This window comes from Vombatus ursinus, unplaced genomic scaffold (genome assembly GCF_900497805.2).
Source record: "Vombatus ursinus unplaced genomic scaffold, bare-nosed wombat genome assembly UNPS02000749.1, whole genome shotgun sequence".
NCBI lineage: Eukaryota > Metazoa > Chordata > Mammalia > Diprotodontia > Vombatidae > Vombatus > Vombatus ursinus.
Window position 1 is genome coordinate 1,956,081 of NW_020940527.1, and position 20,930 is coordinate 1,977,010.

At 43.5% G+C, this 20,930-nt stretch overlaps 1 protein-coding gene across 1 annotated transcript in view; it reads left to right on the forward strand.

The window, feature by feature from the left end:
- Window positions 1–20,930, forward strand: part of SLC29A3 (solute carrier family 29 member 3) — a 71,470-nt gene that overhangs the window by 28,894 nt on the left and 21,646 nt on the right. The window contains exon 3 of the mRNA XM_027859013.1: window positions 20,387–20,469. Within this exon, the coding sequence (XP_027714814.1) occupies window positions 20,387–20,469 (83 nt within the window). The remainder of the gene's footprint in view (window positions 1–20,386; window positions 20,470–20,930) is intronic.

Below are 20,930 nucleotides of genomic sequence, written 5' to 3' on the forward strand. Positions count from 1 at the left end.
AGCATTCTGGGCATGGTGGACTGCCAGACAAAGGTCCAGCGATGGGAGATGGAGTGTCCTGTGTGAAGGACAGAGAAGGCCAGTTGGACTGTATTCAATTGTGTGGGAGGGAGAAAAATATTGAATGAGGTTGGAAAGAGGTTGGGGCCAGATTGTGAGCCTTTAAAAGCTAACCGAGGAATTCACATTTATTCCTAGAAGCAATAGAGAGCTATTGGCATTATGAGTAGGGAAGCAGTTGTGAGGAGGATGGGCTTACGGGAGACACTTGAGAGACCAGTTGGGAGGTGGGTGCAAAAATTGAGATGAGAGATGATGACTGTGGGATCATAGATTTCAATCTGGGAGAGACTTCAGCGGCCATCTAGTTCTTCACCTTACAGATGATGACACGGAGAGAGGTTATTTTGCCAGAGTTCGTAGAAGTAGGAAGCCAAAGGTGGTATCTGAATTCAGGTCCTCTGACTGTTCACGGTGGGAGTGGGCTGTGTGAGTCAGGAGGAGTCATATGTAGAAGGTGTCATGGAACATACAAGTGTAAGACAGAGGCTCTGCCCTCAAGGGGTTTAGACTCCAGCTGGAGAGATGCTACCATTATCTTGGCGCTCCCCTCTCAGACAGAAGATATGACTCTGTAGGAATGGACAGCCCAAGAACATTTCGGCCTGGGGCCTTTCTTTGATCATTGCCAGGCAGCAGTTTTTGGAACAGAGTTCACAAATGGCCCAGCAACTCCTCTGAGCTGTCTGGATTTGTTTCAGAGGGACAAGGGGCTTATGTTTGCCATCCTGTACGTTTCATGGAGGTTAATGAAGGGGATAAGGGCACAGTGAAAGACTGTGAATGAGCCCATCGACCCCTAACTTCCATGGGGGCCGATGAAAGCAGGATCTACGAAAAGAATTCTTGGGCTGATGGAGGTTTGGGCAAGTTAATTAAATGAATGTGGCTGACTGTGAGATGGACAGCCAGGCTGAAAATTCTAATCTGACTTTGCTTGTAGCGAATAAAACTCACCTTTTTCCCTGTCTCCTTTCATGTCTTCTTCTCTGATTCCTTATGGTGCGTTTAGACCTCTGACTCTCTGCCTTGATTTGCCCTTCTGGTACTCACTTATTGTTACTTATTAACTGGTCACTTGTTCTGACCTTTGCTAATAATTACCCATGTTTTAGGTTCTACTTGTTTACCAGGTTCTGAACCTCAGCCCCTGTTAGGTAACCTCTGATACCTGGCTTAATCCTTCCAGCCTCCCCTGAGACCTGGTCTCTGGAGCTCTTGCCTTTTCTGACCCTAATGCCTACCTAGTCCTTTAAGATTCATCCCTCAGTCTCCAAATCCTGGGCCCTGGCCTGGTAATGGATCACAGACATTTATGTAGTTTGGTAAAGTATCTTACAGACATGATCTCATTTGATCCTCATGACCACCCAGCGGGGAGGTATTACAAGTATTTGATGTGTATGTGTGTATGTGCGTGTATGTGTGTGTGTGTGTGTGTGTGTGTGTGTGTGTGTATCTGTGTCTATGATTTCCTCTTTGTAGGGAGGACCCAGTGAGGAAACCCCACTGCCCCTGTAGATTAGCAGCTCTCCTTGGACTTCTTGGCTTAAAGCATTGCCTGAACTTCTGAGAGTTTCTGTGACTTGACACCACCAGCGAGTGTCTGAGGTGGGACTTGAGCCCACGTCCTCCTGACTCCCCGCTTTAGCTTTCCATCCACAATTCATTCTATACTGCCTCATCCTACTGAGGTTAAGATGCTCACTTTATAGATAAGGCAATGGAGACTCTGAAAGTTAGACTGACCTGCCCGTGATCAGAGGAGCAGTGTTTGGGCTCAGCTTTCTGTAACTCTGAGCTCATTTCACCTGCACTGTGCCACAGCCCCAGAGACCCTCCTGCCCTCTATTTCCAGGTGTTACACAAGCCATTTGGTTTCTCTTGTCAACTTTTACCCCCCAACAAGCCAGTTCTCCCATTATGTCATTGAACTGAATTTGGAGTAAAAAAACTTGGGTTCAAACCCCAATTTGTCACCTATTACCTCTCTGACTTTGTCACTTAGTCACTTAACTCCTCCATGCCTCAGTTTCTTCATCTGTTAAAAAAATGAAGGGATGCACCTGATGATCTTTAAGGACCCTTCTGGCCCTCAATCTTTGATCCTGTGATTCTCTAGGTGGAGCATCCAAGCCATTTGTATTTGCCAGGGAAGCTGGGCATCCCTCGCCTTGAGAGGGCACCCCATTTGCAGTGTCATCGGGAGTAGAGGACTTTGCTCTCCAGAAGCAAGTTTGCTACCATAAACTCTTTCTGGCTCCAGCCTGCTTGCTGCTGCTAATTTCATGCCCCTGTGATCCAGGTAATGCTCTGCTGCCTTGAGCTGCCACCCCCGGCTGGAATTGCTTTTTTTCACCCAGCAGGAGCCCAGCTGCCTTTGCTGCTGAGTTCTCGAGGCGGCAGCTGAACAAAAGGTCTTTTGCAGAAACCACTCCGAGGCTCAGGGGCACAAATCTGCTGCAGCTCATGACTAATTTGCTACACTTTCTAAAAAGTGCCCAAATGGCATTCAATGGAGAGAAAGCCGGACTGGGGTCTGCCAGAGATAAACTGGCTAATTTCAGACTTGCCTCCTCCTTCCCCCAAACTTCTTTACCTGGCCTCCAAACCCGGAATTAAATTCTTCTGGAGGAGACCCTTAACACAAGGTCTCAGCATGGCAGAGGAGAGGAAATGTTCCTTGTCATAAAATGGGACTAAAATCTGGCCAGCTGGCTTTAGTGGATTTTTAAATTGTGTTTGAAAATGAGTCGCTCCTTTTCCCTTGGCATCCATGAGCAGGGCTGGAGTTTTACAAATGAAAACGAGTTTCTTCATCAGTATCTTAAATGTATTAAGCGTCCTAGGGTCCTGGATCCACTATAGATTGTATCATAGACATGACCCCGGTAACTTGGGAATCACTATTCAGCAGTAAGGCATTAGGAGGCCCCCTGGGCAGAGCCTATCCCCTAGAGTTAGTGCAGGGCATGTTCCAATATTCCCATAAAAAGGGCCGTTACTGGGGAGTGTACCATTCACTGAGAGAGATTTTGGAGAACTCCATGTACTCACAAATTGGAACAAAGCTTAGAGGTTTCCTAAGAGATTAGTCACTTAGCCCAACAGTCTCTTTTTGGAGGTGGCACAGAAGGGTTAGGTGACTTGCCCAAGGAGATTCCATCCCAGGTCCTCTGGCTCCAAATCCAGGATTCTTTCCACTGTGCTTCATGAATGTTTATGTTTAGCTGTGTTTAACGTGGTTCATTCAATGTGAACTTAAAGGCTTTCATTACATTCTTGGACCCGATAGAGACTGCTTTCCTAAAATGAGATCTCATTGAAAGGAAAATAAGGTATAGGTATACATTGAAAAATAATTATCCAAAATTGCCACATGAAAAGTCCATTTCCTGTGAAAGGTTTGGCAATGGGTTTTTCAAATAAATGTTTGATTTATCCCCTGCCCCTATTATTTTCTTTGGCATCATCACGTTGGTTGGCATCTCTTACTCAGGGGCTGATCATAGATCTTTCTTGAGTTTTGTGTAAGCCAGCTTTGGGAGACGTGCCTCTATGCAGGCCAGTATGGTAGTTCTAAGAGGTCTCCAGAAGTAGATACATTGTTTTTTGTTTTTTGTTTTTTTAATGTAAAAAGGGAACTCAAACTCAGAGGAATAAAGAAACATTGACAGCATTGCACAATGGAGTCCAGTGGAAAGAGTCCTAGATTGGGAGTCTGAAGTTTTGGGTTATTTCTGGTGTGACCTCAGGCATATAAGTTAATTTTTCTGTGCCTTAGTTTCCCTATCAGTAAAAAATAAATTTTAAAAAAGGTGTTGGACTAGATGGGCTCTGAGGTTTCTTCTGACTCTAAGCCTATGATCCTCAAGGCAGGAAGTCTTTTCCCTTTTGGTCATGGGTTTCACCCATTTACATCAGTGAGAGGAAGGCTGTGGGGTAGGAGCTGAGGAAGTCTGTCATTTCCTAGCTGAGATGGGTCTTTTATTCTGAGGAAGAAGGTACCTCAAGGGAATGATGCTCAGTGTCAACCAGAACTTCGGACTGCATCTTCTGGTTTTCACAAAGTCCTAGCTAGGAGGGCTGGATGTCTGAGCACCCCCATGGGGGTGTACCTGGTGTAGGTTGAATCAGGAGCCTTGGGTTCTTGTCCGACTGTGCCAGTAACTTACTAACTGTGTGTAGCCTTGAATAAACACCGTAACTGATTTGGGCTACACTTTCCTTGTATGTAAAATGAGAGATCACAGCAACTCGAAGGGACCTTACGAATCACCTGGTCCTACTGCCTCAATTTACAGATGAGGGAAATGGGGCCAAGAAATGTTGTGACACTCATCGTGTCTTGCAAGTAGTAAATCGGAAAACCAGAATGTGAACCCATCTGCTCCAGAGCGTTTTCACTTGTATCCGCTATCTCATAGGCTAGAGTCATAGATGTAGAGCTGGAAGAAGCCTTAGAGGCTATCTTTAGGAGTCAGGAAGACCTGAGTTCAAATCCCTCCTCAGATACGTGCAATCTGTATGACCCTAAGCACTGTCACTTAACTGCTGTCTGCTTTAGTTTCTTCAACTGTAAAATAGGGATAATAATAGCATCTACTGCCCACGGTTGTTGTGAGGATCAAATGAGATGATATTAGTAAAGTATTTAGCACAGTGCCTGGCACAAAGGACATACTTAATAAATGCTTCTTCTCTTCTTCCCCTGGCCATCTGGTCCAACATGCTCATTTTACAGATGAGGGAACTGAATCCTGAAGAGGTCATGGGACCTGCCAGATACATTTAGCTCTCACATTCTAAGCAATCACATGACTTAACACATGTGAAAACCTTTGAAATCCGTCAAGTATGATTATTTTTTTCAAAGGCATGACCAATGATGATGTTTGGCTCTCAGAGAGTAGTGCAATACTTCCTCAGGAAGCCAATGCATTCAGAGCACAAGATAATACCTAGTCCTTCCAGGGTATCATCATAGGAGGATGTGTGTTGGCAAAGAAATTAGATTAAAACAACTGGAGGAAAGGGAAAGAAGGATGATTACTTTAGCAGCTTTTCTTTGAGATTCAAGATGGTGACAGATCCTTCCTGTTTATCTTCCATGGAACTGACTTGGGAAAGTGGTTTTTTTTATTGGGTGCCTGAGGACCAGAATATCTCTAGAACTGGCCTCAGAATTCCATCAGACTTCCTGCCATCTCTGCCAGCCTCCCACTGAACCGAGTGGGTGGCAGGAGTTTGTGTTTGGTTTAGCTCTTTCAGAGCCTGCCCAGAGTTAAAGAAAGCCTTAAGGAGACAGATCCTACAAGTGACCCACCCCCACCCCCAGTCAAAATACTATAAATAGCAAAGCAGCCATCCTGGCAAAGCTGAAAACAAAAGTGGGTGCACATTTTCATGGGTAAGAAGTCCGAGGCATTTGTCCTGGGTCACATGTCAAGGTAGTTCAGAGAATCCTAGTCAGGGAAATGAAAGAGACCTCAGATACCATCTAATCTACCTCATTCATTTTTTAAAATTGTTTTTCTTGTAAATTTTAAGAATTCATTTTAAACTTAAATACAAAATGTGAAAAGAAAAAAAAGTTGCCATGTATACAGCAGAACATGAGAGAGAATTCAATATAAAACAATAAATTTCCATTTCAAGAAAATTTCTATAATAAATACTACACATGGTTTTCAAAGCTGACCAGCTTTTCTTTACTTGCTTGTTGGTTTTCTTTTGTTCTCTGCTGTGCACTTTTTACTCTATTTTTTCCCTCTTTCCCACCCCCTCTCCCTGCTCTAAAGAAGGCTACAAGTAAACATGAATACACATACATATACATATATACATATACATAGATATCTATAAACATACACACATATACACATAGACACTCATACACATATATGTAAGATCGTACTATGTTTGTTTCCATTTGACATCTGTTTATCTGAAGATGGATAGCATCTTCCTTCATAGGTCCAAGTCTTTCCATGTTTTTCTCAATCAACCAGTTCATCATTTCCTACACCACAGCAGTATTCTAACACGATCACATCTTATCTGAGAGATTGTCTATGAAAAATTTCCCCCCATTTTCTGCATTCCTTTTATTATTTGACTACATTGGTTTTATTTATACCAAAAAGTATTAATTTAAAATAATCAAAATTATCCATTTTTCACTTCAACAATACTTTCACCTTATAATATAGTTTAAGGTCTGATACTGCTGAATCTACTTTCTTCACATCTTTTTCCCCTGGTTTCTTTGAAATTCCTGGCCTTTTATTCTTCCAAATAAACTTTGTTATTATTTTTTCTAACTCAGTATGATAATTTTTTTAGTAATTGAATCAAGATGACATTGAACAAATGGATTAGTTAGGTAAAAATTGCAATTTTTAAAAATTATATTAATTGTCCCTATCCATGAAGAATAAGTATTACTTCACTTATTTAGATATGATTCTATTTGCATAAAAAGTGTTTTATATTTATGTTCATATAGTTCTTGTGTCTGTTTTGGCAGGTATACTTTCAGGTGTTTTATACTGTCTAGTTATTTTAAGTGGTCTAAAACAAGCTGACATAGAGCATAGTTTCCCTATTTTTCTCTTTTGATTAAATCTATTTTAGCTTTAACTTTGAGATCATGATTACTACCCCTGCTTTTTTTTACACAATAAATTATATTCCTGCCCTTTATTTTATCTTTGTGTGTATCTCCAATTTTTATGGTGTTTCCTGAAAGCAACATGTTGTTGAATTCAAATTTTTAATCTGCTGTCCATTTCTATTTTATAAGTAAATTCATCCCATTCACATTCAAAGCTATGATTACTTGTGTTATTTTCCTCCTTCCTATTTTTCCTCACTATCCTTCCCACTGTATTTACCCTATCCTTCTTATTCCTCTACTTTCTTCTACCCACTACCTTCCTGTTCCTTAACCTACCCACCCCTCCAAGAGTCCCTCCCTTATCCTCTCCCCTGCCCTATCCCCTTGCCCTCTAATTCTTTATGAAGTTAGAAGACATATATACGTATATGTTGTTCCATCTTCAACCCATTCCCAATGAGAGTAAGGTTCCAACATTACCCACCTTCCCCCCCTACTGGGGGGAATTTCTGTTTGAATTTGTCCTCTTACGCCTTTTTTATCTCTCCCTACACAGTTTTATTTTGTTAAAATCACCCCATCATACACATCATACAAAGCCTTTCTTTCGAATTACCCAAATAATGATAACAGTCATAAGAGTACTATTAATATTTTCACATATAAGAAGTAAGCAGTTTGACCTTTTGAGTCCCTTATAATTGTTCTTCAATGTTTACCTTATATTTCTCCTGGATTTTATGTGATGAATTTTCCCTTAACTTCTGCTGTTTTTGTTACAAATACTTGAAAGTCTTTGAGTTCATTAACTTTCCATTTTTTTCCATTAAGGATTATACTTAACTTTGCTGGGTAAGGTACCCTTGGTCATAGCCCCACCTCTTTTGCTCTAGGAAATATAGTATTCTAAGACCTATGGTCTTTCAACATAGTAGCTACTAGGTCTTGTGTAATCCTTATTGTTGCTCCATGATATTTAAATTGTTTTTTTTTCCTTGTTGCTTGCAATGTTTCCTCCTTAACCTGGGAGCTTTGAAACTTGGCTATGATATTCCTGTAAGTTTTCCTCCTGGGATGTCTTTCAAGTGGTGATCAGTGGATTTTTTCCTATTTATGCTTTGCCTTCTTGTTCTAGAACTTCAGGGCAATTTTCCTCAATAATTTCTTGTAATATTGTATCAAGATTCATTTTTTGATTGTACATTTCAGGTAGTCTGACTATTCTTATATTGTCTCTCCTTGATCTGTTCTCCAGATCAGTTGTTTTTCTGATGAGATGTTTCACATTCTTTTCTATTTTTTCTTTCTTTTAATTTTGTTTTAGTATTTCTTGGTGTCTTAGAATATCACTGGCTTCCCATTGTTCAATTCTAGATTTAAGGAATTATTTTCTTTCTTAAGTTTTTGATTCTGTATTTTAAGTTGGTTGACTTTCTTTTCATAATTTTCTTGATTTTCCTGGATTGCTCTTTTTTTTTTTTTTTCAAAATTTTCCTCTCGATTTCTCTGATTTGATTTTTAATTTTTTTTAAGTTCTTTCAGGAACTCTTCTTGTGCTTAGGACCATTTGACATTTCTCATTGAAAAAGGAATGGTGTTTGTTTTTTGTTTTTTTTTTAGCTCCATTATCTTCCTTTGAATATGATCCCAGATCTTCTCTATCCCCATAGTAGCTATCTGTGGTTGGGTTCTTTCTCCTTTGCTTATTCATTTTTATTTTGTTTTAAGCAGCTATTAGTATAATCAAGTTCTAGTCCTGAAGTATGGGGAATGATGCCCCAAGCAGGTCTTTCTTACTGTTATTTTCTGAGGTCTATTCTGGGGCCCAACTTTGGGCTGTCCTCTCCACCCCTAAGCCAAAGCTAGGGCCCCTAGTCATGCTGTCTCACAAATACTCTTGCTCCCTAGGGTCCCTCAGGTGGCTGAAAACTACAGCTGTCCTCTCTGCCCTGGAGCTGAAACCAGGGACTCTGCTCTCCTGCAAGTGCTCACAGCCAGTAGGGTCTCCACCCCTCTGCTACTGCATTCACCACTCCTCCTTCTCCTGCAGGCACAGCCCAAGACACATCTGGTCATCACCACTGTGCTTGGCATCTCTCCATAGTAGAAGGTCCTTCAATCTTCTCTTACTCCACCTTCACCCCCCACCTCCCATCTGTAAGGTGAAAGTTCCTGAGGCTGTCTCCCAATCCCAGCTCCCCCAGGGCTTGTTGTTTGTTGATTCTGCGGACCCTGAAGGTGTTTGCACTTCACTCAGACCCAAACTCCTCCCTTGGAGGTCAAATCTCTCCTGAGATCTTCTCGAGTTGTTTTAGGAAGACAACCGCTTTATCTCAATTTCTGTTTATTTCTGCTGCTCTATGTTCCCTCTGAGGCAATGTTCTGTCTTTTTTTTTTCTTTTTTTGAGGAGGAAATTTGGAGAGCTGAAAGTTTGCTGACTTACTCTGCCATCTTCCCAGAATCCTCCTCACTCATTTTCCAAATGAGAAAACTGAGCCTCACACAGGTTAAGTGACATGTTGAAGATTGTGTGTGTGTGTGTGTGTGTGTGTGTGTGTGTGTGTGTGTAGTTGAGGTGAGTGATGTGTAATAGCTCTGCGAAGATAGATTGGAGCTGAATTGTAAAGGAATTGAAATGCCAAGCTGTTAGAATGACTAGCCTCTGCCACCCCCAGTCTATGACCCAACTTTCCAAGACTAAGACTCATGAGAGAACCCACTTATCTTGGAGGACCAGAGATGGAGTCCTTATGACTCATCAGCCTCCGCCATGCTGATTGCTGACTGACTCATCATCCTTCCCTCCCAATCATGCCAGCCTCTAACTGACCACCTGGACTGTCCATTTTCACAAAGGCGATGCCATTTTCCTCATTCCTTCCTGGTTTTCTGTGTCTGCGGCTAGAGCAGGTCATTATCCGTTTGGGTCCTTGTGTTCCTCTTTGTACCTTAGGGGCAGTTTCACTGACTGGCCCCTCAGGGTGTCTTGAGGGATAAATAACAATAGAAACCCTACGATCAACCCCCAGTCATTAGTGCCAGTGAGGGGAGCATTGGCATGAATAATCCCAAAAATAGCTTCTATTTGACTTTGAAATGTACTGTGCTCAGGGCTCAACAAACCCTCCCCCTGTCAGCCACTGAGACAGTTCAATTTCAAGTCAACAATTATATAAGCACCTCTCCCAACAAAACACTGTGCTAGACACTGGGAAACCAAAGAAAAAGTGAAAAATATTTCCTGCCCTCAAGTAGCTTCCTTCCTACTGGAGAAGTAGAATGGGCACATCAATAACTAAATTAACAAGTAATTTACACTCCCTCTTCAAATTACTTGTTAATTTACTTATTGATGTGTTCATTCTACTTCTCCAGTAGAATGAAAACTACTTTATGAATAAGAAAGGCCCAGAGAGGTTAACTGATTTGTTTAAGGCCACAGCAAAGACATGAGACCACCTTAGCTGAACTTTGAAGGATGCTAAGGATTAAAAGAGGTGAATGGTAAGGAAGGAGTGACTTCCTGGCATAGGGGACAGTTTGCCTAGAATGTGTAGTCTGTAAAGATAGATGTGAGCCAAATGGTAAAGGTCCTAAAATGTCAAGGTGAGGAATTTGAATTTTGTCCAAGAGGCATTAGGGAGCTGAAGTTTTTTTTTTTAAGCTTCTATTTAGAATTTTATTTTTTCCCAGTTGCATGTAAAGACAATTTTTAACATTTGTTTGTAAAACTTTGAGTTCCAAATTCTCTCCCTTCCTCTACCCTGCCTCCCCCTTGAGAAAGTAAGCAATTTGATATAGGTTACACAAGTGTAGTCATGCAAAACATATCCATAATTGTCATGTTGTGAAAGAAAACATAGACAAGGAAAAAAAACTCAAGAAAAATAAATAAAGTAAAAAAAAAGTATACTTCGATCTGTATTCATGAGTTCTTTCTCTGGGGATGGATAGCATTTTTCATCATAAGTCCTTCAGAGTTTTCTTGGATCATTGTATTTCTGAGACTAGCTAGGTGATTCACAGCTGATCATCTTAGAATATTGCTGTTGCTTTGTACACAGTACATTTCACTTTGCATCAGCTCATGTAAGCGCAGGTCTTTCTGAGAGCATCCTGCTCATCATTTCTTGTAGTACAATAATATTCCACCATAATCACATACCACAACTTGTTCAGCCATTCCCCAATGGATGGGCATCCCCTGAACTTCTAATTCTTTACCCCCAGAAAAGAGCAGCTATAAATATTTCTGTACACATAGGTCCTTTTCCTTTTTATTTTTTATCTCTTGGAGGATATAGACCTTGTGGAGGTATTGCTAGGTCCAAAGGTATGCATGAGCCACTGAGGTTTTTTGTGCATTTATGTAGAGGATGTATTGGAGAGGTGAGAACTGGAACCAGGAGGGTCTCTTAGGAGGTTTTTGCAATTGTCCAGGGGCTAAGCTAAGGTGATGGCTAAGGGAGTGGTAAGTAGGGGATAGATGTGAGAAATGTGTTTGAGATAGAATTAATAGGTCTCAGTAACAGATTGGCTATAGGAGGGTGAGGGAGAGGGAAGAGTTGAGGATGACTGAGATTGTGAAGGCAGCTAGGTGGCACAGTGAATAGAGCACTGGTCTGGAGTCAAAAGGACTCATTTTCCTGAGTTCAAATCCAGCCTTAGACATTTACCAGCTATGTTACCCTGGGTAAGTCACTTAACCCTTTTGGCCTCAGTTTCCTCATTCATAAAATAAGCTGGAGAAGAAAACGGCAAACCACTTCAGTATCTCCACTGTAAAAACCCAAATGGCATCACACTGAAATGACTGAACAACAACTGAGGTTGTGAACCTGGGGGACTAGAAGACGATGTTTCCTTTGTTAGAAATAGGAAAGTTTTCAAGATGATGGGGTCGAGGGGGAGAAGATAATGAGTTCCTTGACAGTATTTATTTGAAACTCATGGGTTCTTTTTTCTTGCCTTTGTCTTCCTTTGTTTATTGGGAACCAGCCTCATGGGCCTGTGGAATTGTAATAGCTTCTTCTGAAAATGATTCCCTTTCCCACAAGTTCCTTCCTTTCGTCTTCCTCTTTGTTTTTTTGAAATGGCAGAACCAGCCCTGTGCGTTCACACATCTCCTCTTGCCAGGCCTGTCCCAAAGAGTGCAGACTCTTAGACTTGGAAGGAACCTTAGAGGCCTTGATCACCTAGTGACCTACAGAGAGGCCCAGAGGTGGCTGGTGTAATGAACACCGGCTGATCTGCCCCCAGTCCTGGTTACTGTTGCTGACAGGCCATCCGCCTCACCATGAAGGCCTGCCAAGTCTTTGTGTCCCACAGAATGCTGAGCTTTAGGCGGCTTGCTGTGTTTGGACTGCCTTAGGCAAGAGATCTCTTAGAGAATGATCCAGCCTATTATTCTCCCTTCCCCCCTTGTAAACAAGTCAAATTTACATGGACCTACTATGTGCCGGGCACTGTATTAAGTGCTGAGGATACAAAAACAAAGAACAGATCCCATTTTCAAAGAGTCCTGGTCAGAGTATACAGCTTATCCCATGGCCCAGTTAGAGCTGTCCTCACTTACTCTGGGGCAGAATGATTCTCTGGTGGTCTCCATAAGCAAGAACATATTTCTCCCTGTTGGGTAGATGAGACAGCCATTGTATCTTGGGAGCAAAGTTAATGAGCCCAAGCATTCAGTGATGGTCCTTATTCCACAGGCTTTAGCCTGATGCTGAAGCTATGGAGATTCCACCTGCCCCCCAGTGGTAGGGATGTGGGAGATTAACTGATTCCTTTCTGAGACCAAAATTCCCTCAGAAGAAATAGGCCTGACCATCCCCCCCGGACAAAGTGGATGGCAAACATGTATTGTCAGATTATTATGACATGCAGTGAGATGGGCAGCCCATTGCGTTAGTCCTCAGTGTGTTTGTGTATTTATGTTTTTGAAACACATTGCTGATGGATAATGACCCAGAGTTGAACATGACGAAGAGTTTGGCCTTGTATATCACGCTAGGCAAATTGAGCACCATTATTTCAGTGATCCCATGCTACTCATTCCTGCCAAAGTCCATCATTTAATTTAATTTTATTTATTTTTTGGTGAGGCAATCAGGGTTAAGTGACTTGCCCAGGGTCACACAGTTAGTAAATGTCACACAGAAAAGTCCATCATTTTAAACACCAGTATTCTCCCAGGGATGCTATGACTGCCAAGCATGGAACGTGATGATCTTAGAAGAAACAAAACTGTAGGCGACTCAAAAGACAGCAGAAGATGTCTGGGGGGTGTCAGTGGGCCCTAATATGTGGCCAGTGATGACTCAGAGTGGGCTGGCAAGTGTGAGGGACAGAGGGACCCCACAAGGGTGTTGGGCTGATGTCTGAGGATGAATAATAAAAGAATAGGAGGAGGACGACCTCCAGCAGTGCACTAGGTCCTTTATCAAGAATTTCCTGAAAGACACAGACAAGAATCACATTAGATGATAAAGTTTTTCTTCCTTTGTTATGTGATGGATTGATAACAACAACAATAATAGTATTTATATAGCATTTTAAGGGTGTAAAGTGCTTTACAAACATTATCTCATTTTATTGCAACAACCTTGGGAGAGGGGTGCTCTAATTATCCCCATTTTACAGGTAAGGAAATTGAGGAAGACAAAGGTTAAGTAACTTACCCAGAATCAGCTGTTAAGTGTCCAAGGCTGAATTTGAACTCAGGTTTCCTTGACTCCAGTGCTCTAAGTAATGGTCAGGAAGACCACAGCCTGCCTCAGACACTTAGTAGATGTGTGACCCTTGGCCAGTCACAAGTCTTTTCTTAACCAGTTTTCTCATCCGTAAAAATGGGGATGATGACAATAACACTTACCTTCCAGGGATTTTTTGAGGATCAAATGTGATAATATTCATAAAGGGCTTTACAAACCTTCAAAAGCTACAAAGATGGTAGCTATTATGTTAGTATTATTAGATAAGTTTCCAGCAATACCTAGAGAGGGAATACCTACCCCAGTGAGATTCCAAACCCACTGAAGGACATATTGACTGACAGCGTGATCGTGGACCCACTGAAGTGTGTAGTAATGGCCACGGCTCTGTGTTACAGGTCTCCCCAGTGCCTGGCAATTTCATATCGAGTATTTGGGGCTCCATCTTGCTACTGAAATGTATCTCATTGTTCGTGCTCAAAAGCCTTCACATTTTCCAGCCCCGGTTGAAAAGAAGTTAGCAGTTGATGACCCCACACAATAACTTGTCGGGGAAATGGGGATCCAGAGAAAGCAAGGTTCTTCACTGTTTTGTGTCCTGGGCCCCTTGGGCAGTCAGCCCAGTGAAGGCCACGGGCTCCTTCTTAGAATCATGTTTTTAAATACTTGAAGGCAATCCTATGTTTCAGGCACAGCTGAATGAAAAGCAAGATGTCATCCCCCCCCCCCATCCAAGTTCTCAGACCTCCTGAAATCTATCCCTGGACCCCAGTTTAAGAACCTCTGAGCCCCTAGAGGCATCTTCACTACCACCACACCCACTCTGGCTTGGACTTGACTTCCTCTACCCATCGCACAGTGGGTAGAACGCTAGACCTGGAGTTAGGAAGATGTGAGTTCCTAGCTGACCTTAGACACTTAATAGCCGTGTGACTTCGGAGAAGTCACATGATCTGTTTGCCTCAGTTTTGTCATCTGTGAAATGGAGATAATAATAGCACTACCCTCCGGGGTTGTTGTGAAAATCAAATGAGATGATATTTGTAAAGTACTTAGCACCATGCCTGGCACATAGTAGGTGCTGTATGAATGCTAAGCATTATTATAATTTAGCTGAAGGGGACAGGAGAGGAGGCTCTCCTTGAGCTTCATTTTTATTTTTATATCCCTCATACCTTTCTCAGTGCCTGGTGTGTGTGTGTATCATATATATATCATATATATCACATATATATTATGTGTGTATATATATATGTATCACATATATATGATGTGTGTATGTGTGTATATATGTGTGTATACCATATGTATGTTCCATGTATATATTGGACTGGGTCTGTGCTTTTATTGGGATAAAACACTTCCACAATCTGACAACTGCTCTCTGATTTCTTGTCTTTGGGGCACTGAGAGATTAAGTGATTGGACCCCACCACCGCGGGTGAGTCTGACTGGGGATTTGAACCCAGGTCTTTCTGGCTTGAGGCCACCTCTCAGTACAGATTCTATTCTGCTTTTCTGCCTAGTACACAGTAGGTGCTTCACAAATGTTTGAATGGGAGGGGCAAGAGTAGACTAGAGACAACCTTATAAAATACCATGGTCAAATGAAATCAGAGTCATAGATTCACAATTCAGAGAGATGAAAGGCCATTGAATGAGAGGCCAGCTCTTGCTTTGAACATTTTCAGAAGGTCTTTTCAGATCTTTCTATAGACCTTTAGGGGCCATCATTTGAGGCACAATTTGCATTTGGCAGCCAGTCTCCTTACGACAGCAAAATGCCTTCTTTGGTCCTTTTTTTTTTTTTTTTTTTTTTTTACTGTTTTTCTCCCTCTTCTTAAAACCTGAAAAATTTAAACCTGCCTTTGACATTGTGCACCCAGTCCATTCCCTTAGACTGAAAGCCAATTTGTCTAATCTTGAATCAGAGGTGTGAGAACAAATGCTGAGGATGGGATCAGGGGAAGGAGATGCGTGGTGTTTCTGCCATCCTGATTGATCCCTTTCTGGCCGGGCTGGTATTAGTAGGTCTCTGTTCCCCCTGAGCACACATCAAAGGACTTTGTGGGCAGGCAGCCCCAAAGCTCTGGCTGTGGGGGGATGATGAAAAATAGACTGTGTGCCTTGCTTAAAACTCTTGGGTGTCTTGGTTTTTCCATTGAGCACAAACCATTTCCAAAGATTATAAAAGTTTTAGGAAATCATGCTGTGGCAAAGGCTGGTTCATTTGGACCAGAGGAGCTCAGGTCTTCATGGCTGTGCAGGGGTGCTGAATGGAGGACTGAATGGAACATCAGTTACTACTGGGGACAGGACAAGGCAGTTCAGAAGAAGAGGCAGTGGGGAACAGAGGAAAAAATACTGACCCTGGAGTCAGAGGGCCTGGGTTCAAATTCTGCTTCTGATACTACCCTACCAGTGTGACCTTCAACACGTGACTTAACCTTAGTGTCTGAGTCTGCAGAATGAAGGAGTTGGCCCAGATGGGCTCTCAGGCTTCTTTCTAGGACTACACCTGTGACCCTAGATTCAGCCAACGTTTAAGCAGCTGCTCTGTCTGTGTGGAGCACTATGCTGGGGATAGGGAGAGAGATAGAAAGATGGTTACAGCATGGTACTGGCCAAGCCTTAAAGGGACCTCAGATGCTTACTGGCGGTATGACCCCGGAAAAATCACTTAGCTACTGTCTGCCTCAGTTTCCTCAACTGCAAAATGAAGATAATAATAGTACTTATTTTGCAAGGTTGTGAAAATTGAGATAAAATTGAGATTGGTGCAGTGCCTGGCACTAAGGAGGGGCTATATAAATGCTTATTTCTTGCCCTTTCCCTACTGTATACCTCTCTTGTGCACTTATCTGAACTCAGGTCTTCCTGACTCTAGGCCCAGTGCTCTATACACCTCACCACCAGCTGCCTCTATATAATGAGGCTCTGTGTGAGATTCAGGGGAAGAAAAGTCATTGGTGTCCATGGGCAGGTGTCAGGAATCGGGGAATGCTTCATTGAAGAGACGGCATTTGGGTTGGACTTTAAAGAGTGAATAGGAATTCAACAGGATGGCTAGGTGGCGGCACCATAGTGCCCAGAACATTGGGTCTGGAGTCAGGAAGACTTATCTTCCTGAGTTCAAATCTGGCTTCAAACACTTACTAGCTGTGTGACCCTGGGCAAGTCACTTAACTTCTGTCTGCCTCAGTTTTCTCATCTGTAAAATGAGCTGGAGAAGGGAATGGCAAACCACTCCAGTATCTTTGCCAAGAAAACCCCAAATGGGGACACAAAGAGTTGGACATGACTGAAAAATGACTGAACAACAACAAGGAATTTGACAGGTAGAGAAGGAGAATATTTCTGTTCATTGAAGTTTTGATACATTTTTTTCTGTAAATCAAGGCTTCTCATCCCCACTTTCCTTGTTTCCATCTCCTGTTCTGTCTTTCCTTCTAAGCTGCTTAAGGAGTGGATCAACCCCTTCTTAAAGACCCTCAGGCCTGTGGTTCAGGCTTCACTCTCTACCTTGTTCTGTCAATAAATCAGTTTAGAAGCATTTAGTAAGTTCCTACCATGTGCTGGGCATGGCGTCAGGCACAAATGAAATAGGCCTTGTCCTCACAGAACTTCCCTTCTGTCAGGAGAGCTGGAGTGTGTGTGGGTGTGTGTATGGGTGTGGGGGGGGTGTGTGTGGGTGGGTGGGTGGGTGTGGGTGTGGGTGTGGGTGTGAGTGTGAGTGTGCATGACACACTTTTAAGTTGAATCCGCAGTATTAATATTTCCCCCACCACTTTCTTGAGTCTGGATGATCAAGAGAGTAAGAGTTAAGCCCTGATTTGTAGAGTCTGTTGATTTCACGCTAAAACTTTAATAATCACCTCAGGAGGCCTTTTAAGTGGCTCTAGCTCTCCGCCCCTCCAGCGAGGAGGCATTGGCACCAGCATCCGGGGGTCCAGGAAAAGCTCTGCGTAAAAGGTGGTGCCTGAGCTGAGTTCTGAAGGAAACAAGGGATTCCAGAAGGTGGAGGTGAGGAGGGAGGGCATTCCAGGCATGAGGGACAGTCAGTGCAAAGGCGCAGAGATGGGAGGAGGGCCATGTGTGACACATAGCGAGAGGGCTGGTGTGAAGAGTATATGGAGGAGAATAATGGATGAGGAAGTTGGAAAAGAAGGAATTGCAGAAGAATCTCAGAGTTGGGAGGCTCTCATGGACCACCTAGTTCAACTTGTGCTGGGACAAGAGGCTTCTCCATGGAATACCTACAAAGCAGTCTTCACCCTGGTGAGGACTGAGTCAGGAAGAGCAGAGGAGATCCCAATGGAATAGTTCAACGGAGACCTGATGAGGGTCTGAACTTGGGGCAGGGGGCTGAGAGTGAGAAATTTTGTGAAGGTAGAAGGCTGCCTATTGGATAAGGCCAGGAGAGGGGGTCCTGCTCTTTCCTACTCTGATGCCGCAATGATCATCCTTAAGATACCATAAAGGTCAGCCTACAGGGACTGGCCAGCTTTGCCCACATCAGTCCCAAGCTGCCAGCTGACACTGCCTGGGCACTGAGGGGTCATCCAGCACCCAAGTACCTGGAACCACCTAATCTCCCACTGACATTGTTTTTAAAACTCCCTGGAGCAATCACTCCGGTGCATAGTTGCTGAAATTGCCGAAGTTCTTAAAATCCATGGGCGATGGACGGCTCACTCTTTGGGGGAGAGGAGAGAGCCAGGGGATGACAGAAGAGCAGAGGGGAGTGTGTTAAGAGAGTTAGCTGGGCAGAGGTGGCGGGAGGACATGACCGTGCTCAGCGTCGGGCCTCACCAAGCCGCAGCCTGACCTCCCTAATAAGCATCTGGATGTTGTGTGTGCTGGGTCATGATGTCCCCTTGGGCTGTTGTGGCATCTGTCACTGTCACTGAAGGGACGCGGGCAGCTTGCCGTCTCACGTGCCTCTCTTTGGCCACTGTGCCTTTTTGCTGACTCCAGGAAAATGCACTTCAGTCTTAACCTGGCCCTGATTGGTTGCATCGCTGTCACAGCCTGGTTTTGACCTTATATAATAGCTCCACTGAAAGAGTGAATCCAGCAGCTGGACAAAGTTTCCCAGCAGGGAAAGGGGCTGGGCCACATTTCCAGCAGCTCCCAGCTTCCCGTGTGAGGACTGAGACCTTTGGTTGAGCTGTAACAATTGTTGGGTCACTCTTGGAATTTTTGCCCACAGTAGACAGCTAACCTTAGAAAACTGGGCTAGATGGGTGGTAGCAAAGTGGGCCCTCTGGTCTTTCTTATAGCACCAGCGTATAAGGTATGACGGCCACTTGTGTCTGGAATACCCAGCATCCCGCCACCGTGGTTCTCCTCTCCTGGGGTCCGCCTCTCCCTCACTGCTTTGTGGGGTCTAGTCCAGCCTCTCTGAATGATGGAAAGGGCTCCCCTTTTCCTAGCACAACTGTACCTCGTCAGACTGTGCAGCTGCCACTCCCACTTCCCACCTCCCTCCCTGAATTTTCCTCAGGAGCAAGAATTCCTAGTTATGACTCTATTCAGAATATTTCGTCTTTCCCCCCAATCCTGGCAAAACCAAGGATTTATTCTTTTTTCAATTAGAGAAACAATTATTGAAATCAGTGAACTGAGCCTTGGCTTCTGGAGTCAAGGGCCCTGGGTTCAGAAGACGCCTCTGATGCTTTCTACCTCTGGGGCCTTGAGGGTATCACTTCATCTTCTTTGGCCTCAGTTTTCTCATCTGTAAAATGAAGGATTTAAACTAAGTGGCCTCGGAAGTTCCTTCTAATTCAAGATCTATGGTTATTCTGTGTGAAAGGTACTGCACAATGTAATGGGGATAGAAAAAGGCCAAAATGAAATCATTCCTGCCCTCAAGGAGCTTACGTTCTACTTGGGAGTGGGAGAGAGATGCTTCCTTTAACTGTTCCTCGTGTGGTAGGATTTCAAGTTCCCTTCTCGGCCTGGTCACCCTTTTCTGGCTGTTCTCCCGTCTGTCAATGTCCCTTCTGGAATGTGGGGCCCAGGAATGAATGAAAGAAAAAGCATTTATTAAGTGCTTACTGTGTGCCTGCCACTGTTACATACTGATAATAGAACTATAAGGAAGCAAACCAGTCCTTACCTTCAGAGAGCTTCCATTCTAATAGGGGAAGATAATGCCTACGGAGAATCTAGGGGAGGGGTAGTTAGGGGTGTGGAGCTGGCTGGGAAAGGGCCCAGTGGCCTGGTTCTGGGCGTATTCAGGTGAAAGCTCACCTTCTCAAAGCCCAGGACTCCAAGGGGCAGGAGTCTGAGTCCTGCTGGGAGGAGGAGGTAGGCCAGAGTGTCAGGCACATGGGGAACCAGGACTCCAAATGTCCAGAGCACCCCATGGGGCTAGGACCTCCCTACAAATGGTTCTCATTAAGACAAATGATTTTTTTGTTTGTTTCTTTTTTTTTTTTGTCTAGGCAATGGGGTTAAGTGACTTGCTCAGGGTCACACAGCTGGTAAGTGTTATGTGTCTGAGGCTGGATTTGAACTCAGGTCCTCCTGAATCCAGGGTTGGTGCCACTGTGCCATCTAGCTGCCCCCCTAATGATTTTTTTTTTTAAAAATACACTTACTTGCTTTCCCATTGCCTCAGGACTCCTCCACTCAAATTATCCACAAGATGGGGAAGGTGGGGACAGTTTGGGCCACTGGGAATATGAGAGGGAGAAGGGTTTTGGAGCTGCAGAAATCTGGTAGTCAAACAATTTCATTCTGCCCTAGTAAGGAACTAGGGAAAGTACTACTGATCTCACTGGATTCACTTCATTGTAGAGTAAGCACTTAACAAACATTCATTCATTCATTCATTCATTTATTCAATCATTCATTCCCAGGCCTTATAGTTAAAAAGGGATGTGGAGAAACTGGCCCCTAACCAGAGAAGGGCTCGGTGTCTGTTTCGAGTATCTCACTCGACTCCCTTCCTACAGTTTTACAACTTTCTGCTTTCTTTGTTTACAGAGCTATTTTGAGAGTTACATCTCCATCGCCTCCACAGTGCCTGCTGTTCTGTGCCTCATAGGGAACTTCTTGTTAGTCAACAGGTGAGTGGCTGTGAAGCTCTCCCTCGCCTTCCTCTGCTCAGAAATCTGCTTTTGCGCTTTTCTCTTCCATCTTTGGCCATTCTTGTCTCTGGAGGTAGGAAAAAGAACACTACTGGTTTGGGAGCCCAAAGACCTGGGTTCGAGTTCCAGCTGGGCCATTTTCTATCTCTGACCTGCTTAAATCACTTCCTATCAGTTTCCCATTTGTACAATGATGGGGTTGGCTTACAGCTGGTCTCTAACATCCCATCCACTAGTTTGAAACCTTTGCTTTAATCTATTGCTTTTCAACCATTTGTTTTGTTATTGTATAAACGACACCTAAGTCAACAAATGTGACCCCTGTGCCCAGACTCAACTGTTGTCTCCAATTCCCTTCTTTCCTGGGGACCCTGTTTGATTCCATACCTGCTTAAAGAACAGATTCCAGTGACAGGGCATGTCTCCTGAGTAGGAGATGG